This window comes from Anabrus simplex, chromosome 1 (genome assembly GCF_040414725.1).
Source record: "Anabrus simplex isolate iqAnaSimp1 chromosome 1, ASM4041472v1, whole genome shotgun sequence".
Lineage (NCBI taxonomy): Eukaryota > Metazoa > Arthropoda > Insecta > Orthoptera > Tettigoniidae > Anabrus > Anabrus simplex.
In genome coordinates, this window is record NC_090265.1 from 893,491,694 (window position 1) to 893,509,724 (window position 18,031).

General features: G+C 40.7%; 1 protein-coding gene across 1 annotated transcript in view; it reads left to right on the plus strand.

Moving 5' to 3' along the window:
* spg (dedicator of cytokinesis spg) overlaps positions 1-18,031 on the plus strand; it is a 783,360-nt gene that overhangs the window by 366,845 nt on the left and 398,484 nt on the right. The window contains exon 2 of the mRNA XM_067136588.2: positions 8,209-8,292. Within this exon, the coding sequence (XP_066992689.2) occupies positions 8,209-8,292 (84 nt within the window). The remainder of the gene's footprint in view (positions 1-8,208; positions 8,293-18,031) is intronic.

Here is an 18,031-nt window from a genome sequence, read left to right on the forward strand (position 1 = left end):
TGAAGATAGCAATAATTACATATAAAAATAAGAAATTGTAGTATAAACCTATAAGTAGCATTTAAATTTCTATATATTTTTTAATTTGCTTGTGCACTCACTCAGTCCATTAGTAGTAGCAGTGGTGGTGGTGGTGGTGGTGGTGGTGGTGGTGACAGTAGTAGTAGTAGTAGTAGTAGTAGTAATTAATCCTTATCTGGGCAGGAGCAATATATTTCCATTTATTCTCTTAATGAGCCAACGGGCGTAGCCATATTGAAACACCGGATCCCGTGAGATCTCCGAAGTTAAGCAACATTGGGCGTGGTCAGGAGTTGGATGGGTTGCCATGCGCTGTTGGTGGGGGGTAAGGGAATGGAGGAGCGGAAAGGAGGAACACCTCTGCGGAGGTTTGGACCTGCCTTCGGGCAAAACAACCCTTACCTTACTCTTAATGATCTACCTTCACCGTTTTGTAGTCCATGCTCCATTGTCTTATATTGTTCATAACTATGACCTTTCATCGCAGTGTATGTCTTCCTCAGGTTTTTGTTTCCTTTAGTTTGTTTTTCTGTCATTTCTTTTGGCATCGCATCTTTATCACATGTCAGCATTCTTTAAACAACAAAGACACTCATTTGCAAAAACAAAGTGCAACATGAACAAATTGCACAAGTACAATGAAAGTTGCCGTAATGTGTAGTCATAGGCGGACATGTGTCACATTTGTGTTTAATTTATATTGCTTGTGTAGAAGTCCCACTAGGGGTGTACATGTCCTTTCCCCATTCATAGTTGCAAGACACTGAATAAGGCCGTAATAGCAATGTGAGCCACAGAGCAAAGTTGAGTGAATATACAGCATGCCCCAACAGCATATTTGACAAGTGTTTGTCCAGCTAGACGTGCTTGAGAGAGGCTGCATTGTTAGACCAACAGACAAGACATAGGGTGGACGTTTCAGCGTATTGCTTGCCACTTGAACCATTCTGACTACACTGCATTGGTGTTGGATGTAGTGGGAATATTAGCGTAAGTACATGGATCAACTGCCGTGGACCACCAACTGGGAGGATCATTTCATTATGTGACAGGCTGTAAGTACTCCACGGGCATCACTACACACCGTCCAAAGACATTTGTTAAGAAGGAAGCTATACTTTCCAGTGTTGACTCAGTTAATTGTAACTTAAAAGCTTTAGAGTCTGTCGAAGACACAAGTTAAATATTAATATTATACTACAACATGCCTGTAAAAACAAACACATTATTAAACAAGGGATAAAGTACACACTGTTCAACAAAGAATGGCGTTCTTAAAAGAACATCATCAGATTCCATCAAGTCACACTCAGATATTTAGAAATAATATTTATGTTTATCTCTGTTTAATATTTAGAAACTTATCTGGAGCAGGCGTGGAGACAAAGCAGGACATTATTTAGATAAGTTGTAGAATTTATGTTCCTAAATAGTAAACAGAGATAAACATAAATATTATTTCTAAATATTTGAGTGTGAATTGATGGAATCTGTTGATGATCTTTTAAGAATAAAACATATCATTCTTTGTTTAATAGTGTGTATTTTTATCCCTTGTTTAATAATGGGTTTTTTTTTTTATAGATATGCTGTAGTCATCATCATCATCAGGATTTCCTTCTAGCAAGCCGGGTAGGAACTTTGTGAACGATATGCCTGCACTGAATTCTGTCCTGGTATAGTTTTTCCCCTCTCCACTGCATCCCATGTTACTCCTCTCCTCTTGAGATCTCCATTAACCTAGTCTGTCCATCTCTTTCTAGGCCATCCAATAGGTCTTCTTCCGGGCACCTCCATCTCCAGATACTGGCGTGGAGTTCAAGTTGGGTGCATTCGCTTCACATGACCTAACCACTTCAATTTCGCAGCACCTATCCTTTCCTCCATGGTCAAGTTCACCTGCAGGTCTCTCCTTACATATTCATTCTTGGCTCTGTCTCTCCTGGTTTTTTTTAGAGCTCACCTAAGGAACTTCATTTCACATGCTTGCATTTGACTCGCTTCTCTCTTATTTGTGACACAGGTCTCCAGACTATACGTCATGATTAGCAGGAGATAGGTTTTATACATTGTCTGTTTAGCTCTTAGAGGGACTCCCTTGTCCCAAATTAGGTTTCGTACTTGGTGGAAGAAGCTGGATCCTTTTGCTACTCTGTTTAATACTTCTAGTTCAGCACTTCCATCGCATGATATGACACTACTACCCAGATAATTGAAACTTTTCACACCAAGCTTGATAGCTGCAGTCGCTTAAGTGCAGCCAGTATTCGGGAGATAGTAGGTTCGAACCCCACTGTCGACAGCCCTGAAGATGGTTTTCCGTGGTTTCCCATTTTCACATCAGGCAAATGCTGGGGCTGTACCTTAATTAAGGCCATGGCCGCTTCCTTCCCAGTCCTAGCTCTTTCCTGTCTCATCGTCGCCATAAGACATATCTGTGTCAGTACGATGTAAAGCCAATAGCAAAAAAAAAAAAAAAAAATCACACTTTCAACCTTCTCTCCCTCCAGTATGATGTTACAAGGTGTAGGCGTCCTGCTCATCTGCATTGCTACTGACTTGCTTTTACTCATAGTCAACTTGAATTCTTTAAATTTTGTATTCCAGTAATCCAGTCTCCTCTGAACTTCCATTTTAGTCTCTCCCCAAATGGCCATGTCATCAGCAAAAACAAAAACATTGAGATCTTCATTTCCTACTTCCTTGATTTTTTGTATAATTGTGTCCAAAAGTGTAATGAAGAGTAATGGGGGAAAGTGAACTGGGTTGCTGAATACCTCTCTTTGTATTAAACTATTTTGATCTTCCACTTCCCACTTGTTCACCACTCCTTTGTCCGACTCGTTGGCTGAATGGTCAGCGTACTGGCCTTCGGTTCAGAGGGTCCTGGGTTCGATTCCCGGCCGGGTCGGGGATTTTAACCTTCATTGGTTAATTCCAATGGCCCGGGGGCTGAGTGTTTGTGCTGTCCCCAACATTCCTGCAATTCACACACCACACATAACACTATCCTCCACCACAATAACACGCAGTTACCTACACATGGCAGATGCCGCCCACCCTCATCGGAGGGTCTGCCTTACAAGGGCTGCACTCGGCTAGATATAGCCACACGAAATTATTATTACCACTCCTTTTATTAATGATTCAGGAACATTATGTTTCTGTTTCCTCAATCATTGCCATATTTTATCCCTTGGTATACTGTCATATGCCTTTTCCAGATCCAGGAACACTACTGTGAAGTCCTTTCCTTTCTCCCAATGTTTCTCCATTAACTGATGAAGGGAAAAAATGAAGTCTATCGTTCCTCTGTTACTTCTGGATCCATGCTGTTGTTTCTCAAATTGGGGTTCTAGGATTTTCGTCAATCTCTTTTCTATGATCTTTTCCATTGTCTTTAAGGCAGTGTGATAGTAGTGTGATTCCTCGGTTGTTGGTGCATTTCTTTTTGCTTTTCTTGAACAATGGTATTATAATTCCCTTTTTCCATTCATCCGGTACTTTATTCTCTTTCCATATCAGCCCCAGTATCCGATGTAACCATTGTATTCCATGGATTCCAGCTGCCTTAATCATATCCGCTGTCAGCTCATCTACTCCTGCCGCCTTCCCACCTTTCATCTGTTTTAGGGCATTTTCAGTTTCTGCCCAGGAAATTGGATACTGTTCTTCCTCTACTTCATTGACTTCAGTGTCTCTTTCTTGTTCATTTTCCCCATTCAGTAAGCTTTCAAAATAATTCTTCATCTCTTCCCTGATGCCTTCCATGTCCCTGATAATATCCCCATCTTCTGTTTCAATTGCATTTATATCTTCTCTGTCAGACCTCTTACTTTTCAACAGCCCATATAACAGTTTTTTATTCCCTTTGCTATTGTCCTCTATTTTCTGGGTGAATATTTCCCAAATCTTCACATTTTCTTCTTTCAGTACTCTCTTTGTATGTAATTTCTTCTGTTGGTATTCCTGCTCCAATGTTTTCACCCTGTGTTCATCTTTTGGTATCAGCCCTTGGTTCTGATTTCTCTTCTCAACCTCCATATTCTTTTGCTATATCCCTTTCAGACCGTGTACGCACAATTGTGCGGGTTCGTATTTTATTTATGTCTGAGCTTATTTGACATTTTCTTGGTGGTAGTCCGGACTGCAGTGCTTGTGCGGGACACGTAGCATGTACTTCAGCTGTTTTTACTTAGTACTTGACCAACAGGGGGTAGGAAGAAGAGTTTAAAAATACAGTTCATTAGCAAGTGGGGGGAAGCAGTAATGCATAAAGTAAGTATTTGTTTATTCTAGAAGCTTTACAGAATATCAGAATATAATCAATGAAGTGTGTAAATTGTGTAGCAAACGTAAATTGTGAACTTACAACATCGTACGTAATACCATGAGGTTTTGAATGTTGATACGCACATATGTGCGGGCTAGGTTTTCTTACATGCAATGCATGCAGGAGTGCGGGGTGCTGTCACAAAAAGGACTGTGAAAGCAAAACTCATACTCTACATGAGAAATGTAATGTATAAGATTTGAATTGTTTAAAATCGTTCCACACTGTAAAATAGAACATTTGATCATGTACATGTGCATATTCACGTGTACCGAGTTGATTTTTTTATTTTTTTTATTTTTTGCAAGTAGTGAATGAAGTCCTGACACGCACAATTGTGTGGGTTCTGTTTTTCAGCCGATAGTTCTTATTTTGTAAAATAAACTGTAAAAACATGTATATGAGAGCATTTTAGTAAGTTTTTGATGTTTTGACACCTCCAGATTTCTTTCAAGTCTGACGACAAGTTGCTGCTGGCAAAAGGGCAGTAAAAGCAAAACTCTTCCTCAATGTAGACAATGTAACGTTTACTTGTGTTTGAATGAAGATTTAATTGTTTTAAATAATTCCCCACTGTAAAATAGAACATTTGATCATGTACATATGTATATTCACATGCATTGAGGTAATTTTTCTTTTTTGTAAGTAGTGAATTAAGTCCTGACACGCACAATTGTGCGGGTGCTTTTTTCAGATGTTGATTTTTATTTTGTAGAATAAACTAAAAATATATGTATTTAAGAGCACTTTAGTCAGTTTTTGACGTACAAACAAAAATTCACACCGCCAGTTTTCTTTCAGGTCTGAAAGGGATATTATGATGTAGTAGCCTGTATGTTCGACAGACTGAAGAGCTTTTAAGTTACATCCAAAGACATATTACTTTATTACCATATTGAGATGGTTAGCAGAGTAGGATCTGTTGTTGTAGTGGCCCTTACAACGTCTTGCATTATGACCTGAGCATCGCTGAGTACATTTGAACTTCTGCCTGGAATGGGAAGTTTGCTAGTGACAAGTGGTGTCCAGCGACAAATCACAGTTCTGTCTGGATACAGACAACTGCTGAATATGAGTCTGGAGATGTCCTGGCCAGTCTAGTGATCCATGCTTCATTGCTGAGCAGCACACCAACTTAGCAAGGGTTGTCATGGTGTGAGGTGCCATTTCCTATGATTCCCACTTCTCACTGGTGGTGACTGAAGAAACCCTGACAGCGTAGTGATACATCCAGGAAATTCTGTTACCTTAAGTGCTTCCCTTCTTGGTGAACCTCGAAAACCCAGTATTCCAATAGGATAATAAATGGCCGCGCACAGCATGAGTATCTCTGGCCTGCCTTCACGATGTCGACGTGCTTTCTTGGCCAGCAAGGTCTCGAGATCCCTCACCCATCGACAATGTTTGGGACCAGATTGGATCATAGGATATAAACTTCATGGTTCTGATCTGTATTAAATTGTAATCACAATAATAATTATTAAATTAATGTTGTAATGGTCCACCTTTCAATATATTTTTAATTACATTAACTAGGAACTAGTTTCGGCCTTGGCTGGCCATCGTCAGCCTTAATGTAAAACATCTAATAACTAAACAAATGTACATACACACAATTGACATAAAAGAAATGAACAAATATACAATTGACATTAAAAACTAGGATGAAAGGAAAAGGAAGGGGCGGGCAAGGAGGAAGAGGCGGGGCAAGGGTAGAGGGGTGGGGCAAGGCGAGAGGTTGTGAAGGAGAGGGGGGAGGTGAAGGGGAAGGGGGGATTAAGGCGGGGCTGAAAGATGTGGGAAAAAGGGTGGCTGCTGAGGAAAAGTGCTGTGAATACTATGAAAAACTGAATTATGACATGTTGGTTTGACGTTTCTAAAAATGGAAATTAGGAGGTCAAAAAGGATATTTGGCTTTTCTGAAATTTTGTTAAGATTATGATTCGGGTTGAAATATTGATCTAGGCCTATATGTATGAAGCAGCTTTCAGTAATGTTAAGGAGGGGTCCTTTGTTGATAGTTTTCCTCAGCAGCCATCCTTCTTCCCACATTCTTCAGCCCTGCCTTAATTGCCCCCCCCCCCCCCTTCCGCTCCATCCCCCTCTCCTCCACGACCTCTCGCCTTGCCCCTCCCCTTGCCCCGCCTCTACTCCTTGCCCGCCCCTTCCCTTTCCTTTGAATCTCACTACTGTTAGTATGAGGCACACACAACAATAGGCTGCACACCACATGCCGCAATGAGAGGCAAGTCTCCTTCAATTCATTAATTTAATTTTATCTAATATTATTCAGGTTAACTTCATTGACACCGCAATGAATTGCAAATTTTATATCAGACACAATGTATCTGTTTTAACCACTTCTTCATGTGCCGTCCTGACAGTGTTCAACAACTTTTCAGCATGATTTTAACAAGCATTACGAGAGCATTTCATTTTATTACGTTGATTGATGGTGAAACACCATCTAGCAGTTCTGCGTCAGCTGGTGGTTATTTACAGTGGTGTCCAGTGATTTGCATGCGGGCAACACCAGTCAAGTAGATTTGGTGATTGACTACAGGATCAACATTTACCAGTTCCCGTTTTACAATTGAAATTGTAATGATTAGCAGTGATGGAACTAACAGTTCTATGAATATTAGCACATGAAAGAGTCTCGATGATGAACATACTCAAGATGCTAAGAATTTAGAGCCTAATTTATTATCAAATTTACTCATAATTTCATCCCAGTTTTTAATGTCAGTTGTATATTTGTTCATTTCTTTTATGTCAATTGTGTGTATGTACATTTGTTTAGTTATTAGATGTTTTAAATTAAGGCTGAAGATGGCCAGCCCAGGCCAATATAGTCCCTAGTTAATGTAATTCAAAATATTGGATATTATAGTATTGAATGGTGGACCATTACAACATTAATTTAATAATTATTATTGTGATTACCAGACTGGACAGCAACTACAGCACATTTTGAGGGTCAGTTGCACAAACTGTGGCAGGATCTTCCTCAGGAGAACATCAGATGTCTGTATGCCTCCATGCCCGACAGTATTGCCCCCCATTTCCATGCTACGAGTGGTCCAACTTTGTACTAAACAAATGGCGAGAGTTTGTTACCTTGCAATAAATGCTTGGTGTGCTACAATATTTTGATTTCATTTCATTTCTCACTCTATCCCACCTTGTGTTCTGTACCATACTCTACTATTCTACTATTGCCTGTACCCACTGACATGCCCCTGTGATGGCTCCTTCATGGTGCACTTTTTTGCAAATGAGTACAAAATTCAAGCTTTAATTATTTTATCGTATTGCCTCCCAATCTATTTCTCTTTGTCATTTGCAACATGCTTTTGAGAAATGTCTTCCATTGAGTTATCCTATTTTCATATTTCTCTTTTACTGATGTGGTTGCAATTGTATAAGTCAATAAAATAATGTTATGTGCCTTGTACAGTACATTTTCAGAAAGGTCTATCAGTTCATTTTTCTTCTGCAGAAGACCTATCGAATCTTCCTGCTAATTTTCATTTGCAGTTTTGAGTTTTTTATTCATTCGCCTTGAAGATTTACACTACTTCAGGACCTATCCTGTATTTTACTACTCTTTTAAGTCTCTTAATATCACCATTGTCTTGATTATTACCACGCTGACCTCATATTTCATTGTTCAGTCTTCTCTTTTATGTACCAAGCTGTTCCTTAACCTCTCTCACACCACTGTTAATCTGTGTGGCATTATTATTATTATTATTATTATTATTATTATTATTATTATTATTATTATTATTATTATTATTATTATTATTATTATTATTATTATTATTATCTAACATCCCTTTCTTTTTTAGCTGTGTACAACTGGAAAGGTGACACTCGATATGGCCTGCCCCTGGAGATCGGAGAGACAGTTCAAATCCTGGAGGAGTGTTCCGGTAAGTCATATTCCCTTTTTTATAATCCACAATGTTTTATGTTGATCACAGATGACCTGCAATGAAGGAGAGATTTTTTATTGTGATCTTTACTGATACATGCAGTAAATTAATATTAATTAAAAATACTATATTTTTTCTCTCTCTCTCTCTCTCTCTCATCTTACCAAAAGTGTAAACTCCAACTTCATTTTCAGTTCTGCTATACCATTGTCGTCCATATTATTATTATTATTATTATTATTATTATTATTATTATCATCATCATCATTACCGTCTGACTTGTTGGCTGAATGGTCAGCGTACTGGCCTTCAGTTCAGAGGGTCCCGGGTTCGATTCTTGGCCGGTTTGGGGATTTTAAACTTCATTGGTTAATTCCAGTGGCTCAGGGGCTGGGTGTTTGTGCTGTCCCCAACATCCCTGCAACTCGCACACCACACACAACACTATCCTCCACCACAATAACACGCAGTTGCCTACACATGGCAGGTGCTGCCCACCCTCATCGGAGGGTCTGCCTTACAAGGGCTGCACTCGGCTAGAAATAGCCACACGAAATTTAAAAAAATCAATACCATTATTGATTTTTCTTGTATGCTCAGAAAGTCGCCATTTGGTAGATGTACTGTATCACCATCACATCTGTATTGCATAACAAGGAATTTATTGCTTTATCATCATTCACCTTTTCCAGCTGACGCCATGTGGGGCAAATCTGGTTCCTTCCTGTCTCTCGACCATTCCTAATCCAATACTGTATTCCAGTCAAGGTTCCGATGTCTTACGTTGTTCTTCACAGAGCCCATCCATCATACTCTTCATCTTCCTCTTCATCTCTTTCCTGTCATGTGTCTTTTCAGTGCTTGTCTTGGCAGTCTTTCTTCTTTCATCCGCTTGAGATGCCCATACCATATCAATCTGTTTTTTCACATTTAGCTCTTTTCATATGTCTTCATTTCTCTCTCTATCCCTCCTTGTGTTCTGTACCATACTCCTCAGCAGTTTCATTACAGCTGCCTGTACTCTACTCTCATCTCTCTGAGTCATTGGCCATGTTTCTACTGCATATGTCATTATAAGTAAGTAACATCCCTTGTATATTAACTTATTTAACCTTCAATGGTACATCTTTATTCCATCATAATCTCCGTACCTGGTGGGAAAAGGCACTCCCCATTTGTGTTCTGCTAATTTCCATATCCAGTCTTCCATCTTCTGTCAGTCCACTTCCCAAGTATTTGAAGTGTTCTACTATTTCCAGTTCCTTGTCTCCAATTTTGTTTCCTTTTTTACTTCTTCTACTCATCACCATTGTCTTGCTCTTCTCCATGTTGATTCTCAATCACCATTGTTCAGTCCCTCTATTCAGTACATTTAGCTGTTTTTATTCCACATCCTCATCTTCTCCCCAGATCACGTCATCATCTGCAAACATAATTAAATTCATTCTTTCCCCTCTATAATCTTCCCTTGCTGCCTTTACAATGTCATCCATCACCATTATGAACAGTAATGTTGGCAGAACACTCCTTTGTTTTAGCCCATTTTCAATGCTGAACCTCTCTGTTCTACCAACTGTTGTCTTCACACACCTGCAACAGTGATCATAAGTTGCTTTTATCATTGTTATTAGTTCCTTGTCAGTGCCCCTATGTGCCAGGCTTCCCCATAATTTTGTTCTAGAGATGCTTTTATATGCCTTTTCTAAATCTATAATAGTCATTACTATATCCATCCCATATTCCCAGCTCCTTTCCATGATCTCTCTCAGAATGAAAATAGGTTCCACTGTTGATCTTGCACCTCCGAATCCAAATTGTTCCTCTTGTAACTGACTTTCGATCTTTTGTCTAATTCTTTTTTTCCAATATCTTAGCAACATGGGAGATAATGGTGATTCCTCACTAGTTACTGCACATCTTCTTATCTCGTTTCTTGAATATTTGTATTATAATCCCCTTTTCCCAATCTTCAGGCATTTTTTTCTTTCTCCAGTATTCTATTAGTCCAGTGGAGTCCCGCTTGTCCTGCAGCCTTGGTCATTTCTATAGCTACTTCATCTGTTCCCACAGCTTTTCCCCTTCTTCATCTTTTTAACTACCCATTCCACCTCTGTTATTGTAATGTCTGATTCCTTCTCTGTTACTTCTTCTATTCCTCCTACCTTCTCCACATGTGTGGTTTCTCACATTTAGCAGTTCACTGAAATATTCTTTCCATCTGTTCATTATCTCTTCTGGTTTTGTCAGCATTGCTCCTTCTTTTTTCTTCACAAACCATGTGCTCACTGTTTCATTCCTACAGTTTCTTATAATTCCAAATAATAATTTTTTCCCACAGTTCAAATTTCCTTTACTTCCTGAATGAATGTTTCCCAACTTTTTAGCTTTTCTTTGGCTACTACTTATTTGTTACTCTTTTCAGTTCTATGTATCTCACTCTACTCTCTTCAGATTTTTGTGTTTTCCATTCCTTCCAAGTTTTCTTCTTTTTTCTTTACTTTATATTTCACTCTATCATTCCACCATGTTGTCTCTTTCTGTGTTACCTTTCCTGATGTTATGCCACATGTTTTTCCTGGACACTTTACAAATGCACTCTTAAAATTATTCCTTCCTGTTCATAATGGCTAATATCTGTCCTTGGTATTAGTTTTTGTAATCTCGTCCTAAACTCATCCTGAATCTCCTTTTCCTTCAATCTCCAGACCCTAATCTTTCTTTCTCTTTTTGCTTGTAGTTTATTGACCTTGGTTACTTTCAACTTTACCATCACTGCTCTATGGTCACCCCTGAAGACTTCCTCAGGCATAGCTGTAACATCCATAAGATCTTTCCAATGTTCTTTTTCCACTAATATGTAATCAATCAACGTTTTCTTTTTTCTTTCTCCCCATCCATACCTGCCAACGGCTGTAGCCGTGTTGAAACACCGGATCCTGTGAGATCTCCGAAGTTAAGCAACATTAGGCGTGGTCAAGGTTTGGATGGGTTGCCACGCGATGTTGGTGGGGGGTAAGGAAATGGAAGAGCGGAAAGAAGCTGGCCACCCTACCGTACGTAAACTCTGGCTCAGGCACACCTCTGCGGAGGTTCGGACCTGCCTTCAGGCAGAATACACCCTTACCTTACCATCCATACCTGGTAATCTTCTGGCTATTTTTCTTCCTGTACCACGTTTTTTGTATTACACTCATGTTCATAAAAAACCAGAACACTTTGAAAGACTAGAGATAGGAAGTTCATATTCACAGGACATGTTCATTAGTATGTTCTGCAGAAATGACTAGCATTTCATTCACCTTGGTTCAGCATATGTCCTGTTGCCTAGTAGACACTGGGTCCTCCATAGGCACTGCCATGCTTGATGGCATCGACAAGTATAAGGCACGAATGGCGTCCTGGGGTATAGCCATCCATGCTGCATTTACCTGGTTCCTCAGTTCATCTTTGGTGGTTGGCATTGGGTCACAGCTCCGTACCCGTCGTTTCATCATTTTCCACAGATCTTCGATTGGCGACAAGTCCGGTGATCAGGCAGGCCAGGGCAGCAGTCTGACATCCTGTGACAACAAGAAGGTATGTGCTCGTGCAGCAACATGCAGCCGCGCATTGTCCTGCTGAAATATGGCGCCTGGGGTGTCGTGGAGAAAGGGTATGGCTACGGGTCACAGGATGCCATTCACATAGTTCAAACTGGTCACAGTGCCCTGGGCGCGCACCAACTGTGATTTTTGGCTGTACCAGACCCGTCTTGTCGTGTTCTACGGCCTTCTGTGAACCATTCTATACACACCCGTTGCACTGCTGACACCCTTTGTCCCACACGAGCAGTAATTTCCTGGATTGATGCATCACATTCTGTCATGCCAATAATGCATCCTCTTTCAAACTCACTCATTTGGTGGTACGGTCCTTGCGTACGTCTGTGAGGCATAAGGCCTTGAGTTAATGCTGTATGTTTTGTGCGAATGCAGTCAATGTGATGCTTCACCCCTTATCTGCGGTGAACCAAAATGTGGCCATCATTTTCAAACAAACAGAGCCTGGATTCGTCCGAAAACACTATCTGCTCCCATTCCTGTCTTCAGTGATGTCGTTCCATACACCATTGCAGTCTAGCATGTTTATGCATATTAGTCAAAGGTAGGCAGAGAATTGGAGAACGCGCTGGTAACCCAGACCGTAATAAACGGCGACGGACTGTGACTCCTGGTAATGTACGATGTGTTACACTATTCCACTGTTGTGTCAGAGTCGAGCAGGATGCAGATCTGTCCTGCAATGCCATTCGGCTGAGGTGTCGATCTTCTCGGGTGGGGGGTGTTTTGTGTGGTGCGACCAGACCCATCTTGCCGTGTTCTACGGCCTTCTGTGAACCGTTCTATACACACCCGTTGCACTGCTGACACCCTTTGTCCCACACGAGCAGTAATTTCTCGGATGGATGCATCACGTTCTGTCATGCCAATAATGTGTCCTCTTTCAAACTCACTCATTTGGCGGTATGGTCCTTGCATACGTCTGTGAGGCATCCTGCACATCTGCTCAAGTCACACTGATCTATTACCTTCAGATTATAGTAACAACGAGACACGCAGACACATTTTGCCAATCGGTGATGGTGCGCCGAGATATTGACGTGGACCTTGAGCCTGAGGGCCGACATAGTTTAAATGCTAATCATTTCTTCTGAACATACCAATGCACATATCCTGTGAATATGAACTTCCTATCTCTAGTCTTTCAAGGTGTTCTGGTTCTTATGAACATTGAGTGTATTAGTAGGTTCCTGTGGCTGAAGTCCATTAACGTATTCCCTTCTTGCTTCTTGTTGCCATATCCATAATTATGGCCCCAGAATCTTTTCTCTTCCCAGTCTCTCTCTTCCCTCTTGTGCATTCAGATCTGCCATTAGTAATTACTTCCTTGTCTTCTCCACTTCTTCAAGGAATTGTTCTGTATTCTCTACTTTATTTCCAGTTTGTGGAGGATACACTTGGAACAGATCTTGTGTTCGTGTCTCGAACTGTATCCTTGCTATGATTGTTTTGTCATTGATCTTCACCACCTCCACATATTCCAGACGTCCTTCCTAATGATCCTTCCTACTCCGTTTACTGCATCCTGTCCTCCTGTCTATATACTGTAGGTAAGAGGATACTTGAGTGAAAATCAACTTCATTATCTAGAAATTGTCTGAAAAATTATCCACACTGTTATACAGTTTGTATCCGCCGAGACACTAACTTTGCTGATATCTGCGGATAAATACGCGGATATCCGCATCCACACAGGTTTCTAATTATTGTATAACTCCATTAAGCATAAAATATTTCCCCCTTTTCTCCCATTTCAGTCCTTATTGTCATTATTTTACTTCCTTTATAAAATCCTGTTAAAGTTCTCTTGCTGTCATGTTCTACCCTTATTGCTTGTTTTTCCATGTCTTTTATTCTTTGGACTAACTTCTTACATGACCTGTCTCTCCTGTGCTTAATTCTTTCCTAATAATAACCACACTCACCCTGTCCAGAATTTTTTGTCACCCCATCCATTCAATAATAAATCATAATTTTTAACTGAAATACAGGGTGCCCCCAAAAAACAACGTCAAAGCTTAGTATGCAGACTGATTGGTTTTCAAGAAGAAACCATTGTCCATAAATTCACGGTTTGGGCGCTGAATAGCATCTAAGTCTAAGAACGGTAGTGAAAATTTGTTCCGATTTGGTGTCTTAATACAGAAGGTATGCAACCCTTTAGCCATCTGTGTACTGTGGATGGACGACCTCAGCCTAATAACATTCCTGTGCATGTGCTACATTCCTCCACACAGTCCTTGGTGCGCATCTACTGTGTTACTTGTGTACTGTAGTCTGCCAGTGCGGTTATGTTGTTAGCAGCAGTGTGACATGTACAAGTACACATGGTGCTTGCATATGGCAAAGCAGATTGCGATGGTAGAGCTGCTGCAAAATTATATGTGGAACGTTTTCCAAAGAGACGTACCTCACAGCATTCCTCGTTTGCAGGCATCGAGAGACGACTAAGAGAAGCCGGACAGTTCCACGTTGGTACTTTCTGCCTGAGGTGTAGCCATTACCACTATGTGCTTTTTCCTCTCGAATACGTACTATTCCCATTCTACTGTTAGTCCTCTGTTAGGTGCCAAAACGTTATGCGGGTCGTCCATGCTCGGCTCGAATACTACAGTTTGAAGAGAGAGTGCTGATAATGTTTGAAGAGGACCCATCCACCAGCACTCGGCAAGTGGCACAGGTGCTGCACACAGGTAAAAGTGCCATGTGGCGTGTTGTCCATGAACAGCAGCTCCATTCGTACCATCTGCAGTAAGTCCAGGCATTACGGGAGGAGGACTACCCACAACGAGTACAGTTTGTGCAGTGGTATTTACAACACTGCATACTCCAGCCACAATTCCCGAGCCTGGTGCTATTCACGGATAAATGCACATGGTGCTTGCATACGGCAAAGCGGATTGCGATGGTAGAGCTGCTGCAAAATTATATGTGGAACGTTTTCCAAACAGACGTACCCCACATCATTCCATGTTTGCAGGCATCGAGAGACGACTAAGAGAAGCCGGACAGTTCCATGTTGGTACTTTCTGCCTGAGGTGTAGCCATTACTGCTATGTGCTTTTTCCTCTCGAATACGTACTATTCCCATTCTACTGTTAGTCCCCTGTTAGGTGCCAAAACATTATGTGGGTTGTCCACGCTCGGCTCGAATACTACAGTGCTGGCCGAGGCAGTAAAGGTGTGCTCAGCTCGCCCAGAAGGGCATGGGTTCGATACCCCGTCAGGAAGTCGTAAAATTTAAGAAACGAGATTTTCACTTCCATAGGTGCACATGGCCGTGAGGTTCACTCAGCCTACACCAAAAATGAGTACCAGGTTAATTCCTGGGGGAAAAGGCGGCCGGGCATAGAGCTAGCCACTCTACCCCATCAAGTGCCAAGGTTACGGATAGTGGAAGCCTTTACCTTCCACTCCTCCAAGGGCCTTCATGGCCTGTATGGAGATGACTGCGTTTTTTCTACTAGAGAGGGTGTATTAAACTTGCACATTATGCGTGTTTGTGTGGACGAAAATCCACGTGCGCAGGTGATTCAAAATTACCAACGCGGGATTGGCATTAACATCTGGGCTGGGATAATTGTTGACCATATCATTGGACCATATCTACTGCCAAACAGACTGACAGGACAGATCTATCTCGCATTTATTAGAGATGTTTTGCCTACCGTACTGGATGAAGTGCCACTAAATGTTCGGCAGGTAATGTGGCTGCAACACGATGCAGCTCCAGCACACTTTGATGTAAATGTGCGGAATCACCTCAACGTCACATATCCAAATCAATGGTTTGTAGAGGTGGACCAGTTCCATGGTCAGCACGGTCACCAGATTTGGTACCTCTGAATTACTTTATGTGGGGTAGTGTGAAGAGCATGGTGTATGACACTCCTGTAACATCAGCGGAAGACTTTACTGCTCGAGTCCACGGTGCGTTTGAAATTCTTCAAAGACAACCGCACGTATTTGTCATGTGCATGGGGCTCAATACCGCCGATGTAGGCTCTGCAATGATGTAGGAGGTACACAGTTCGAACCCCGTTTGTAATGAGCCCGATGTGCTACTCATGTTGGGTTTATTGATGACCTGTGGAACGCACACGCATCTCACACTTCGATGCGCTACAGCATCCAAGCCGTGCGTTTCTGGATATGGGTTCCTTCTTGAAAACCAATCAGTTTGCCTTCCTGCACAACATACTAAGCGTTGTTGGTGTTTTTTGGCCCATCCTGTTTATTGAATAGACAACAAAGATGTGAACTTCATCAAGAAACTGCATTGGTACAAAACAGCGTGCATCAAAATTGGAGACCATATTACTGAAGAGATCAAGATACATAAAGGTATCCGCCCAAAGCCATTGTTCCTCTTAGGGGTTGAGTTATTTCTCGCCGCCCGACACTGCACAGAATCGCACAGAGATACAAGGTTGTATCCTCCTTTCAGTCTTTCGTAACTTAATCTCTGCAGCTATTCTTCAAATTGTCTTTTGTTGAAGTTGATAAGAGAACCAAGATCAACGGGAAGCAAATAAATGTCATCCGCTATGTAGATGACAGCGTGATACTTGCTCTGACAATTTGGAAGATCTTAAATTTGAACAGTATCAGTGGAGTAAGCCAGGAATAATAAAACTTTGAAAAACAAAATTCATGGTAATCAGTAACCAGCAAATCACCAATGCTGTTATAATCCTGGATAAAAAAGCATTGAAAGGGTGCCACATTTCAAGTACCTGGGGTTTTGGAGAACACAAAAATAGGATCAGGAAGTAGAAATTAAAACTGAAATTAGCCTTACAAGGAGCATGTTTCTGAAATTACAAATATCCTGTGTGACTTCTGATTTGAAACTCCTTGGTGCGTCATGAAGCGATATGTGTTACTGGTGCTACTTGGTGGTACTGAAGGATGGACTCTTAAAAGACTTGCTGTTGACCACCTTTTCCCTGGTACACCTCACCATACTTTCTTGATTGTAGTATTCATTTCTTTTCTCATAAAATGTTCTGCCCTTCTCAATATCCTGCTCTCAACTTCTGCCACAATATAAGGGCCTCAAATAGTTCTCTGATCTCCCAGTTTTAATTTTCCACCGAGCGAGTGGCTGCGCGATTTGGATCATGTAGCTTTCAGCTTGCATAGTGGATTCAAACCCCACTGTCCAGCAACCCTGGAGATGGTTTTCCATGGTTTTCCATGGTTTCCCATTTTCACACCAAGCAAATGCTGGGGCTGAGCCTTAATTAAGGCTGTGGTCGCTTTCTTCCCACTCCTAGCCCTTTCGTATCCAATCGTTGCCATAAAACCTATCTGTGTTGGTGCAACGCAAAGCAATTTGTAGAAAGAAATTCCATTCTCCCTCCTTGTTTATTGGTCTGAAAATCAACTCTCACTCACTCACTCACTCACTCACTCACTGTCACCATGTGTTGTGTAAAATAAATAAATAAATAATAATAATAATAATAATAATAATAATAATAATAATAATAATAATAATAATAATAATAATAATAATAATAATACCTCATTTGTCCCAGTGTAGGTCCTGTTACACAAGGTGTACTCAACATTCTCCCTGCAAATGGCAGTATGAAAGTAAAAGTTGTAAATATAAGGAATTTAATGTACTTCATAGAAAATATGTTGTGGATATTCCATGGAAATGTAGCTCTGAAGAGAGTTTTGAATAATAATAATAATAATAATACTAATAATAATAATAATAATAATAATAATAATAATAATAATAATAATAATAATAATAATAATAATAATAATAATAATAATAATAATAATAATAATAATAATAATAATGGTGGTGGTGGTGGTGTGGGTTACTGTAGTTGTGTCTTAGTTTGTGAACCATGGGCAATGACTGAGTGGCCTAGTAAATGGTCTTGAGAATTGGGATACCTGTTGCTATGGAATAGGAGTGAGCAATGGCCCTCCTTGTGCTCAGTTGGCTAGGACTTTGCAATACACCATGGTCCCTAACGTGTTAGAGGAGAGATTCTCACTGGGACTATGTGTAAGTAGGGTAATATCATGATCACGGAATTTTTTACGAGCACGCTGAGAATGTATTAAGCAAGCATCAAACCTATGGGAGTAACAAAGTCCCTCTTCCATTT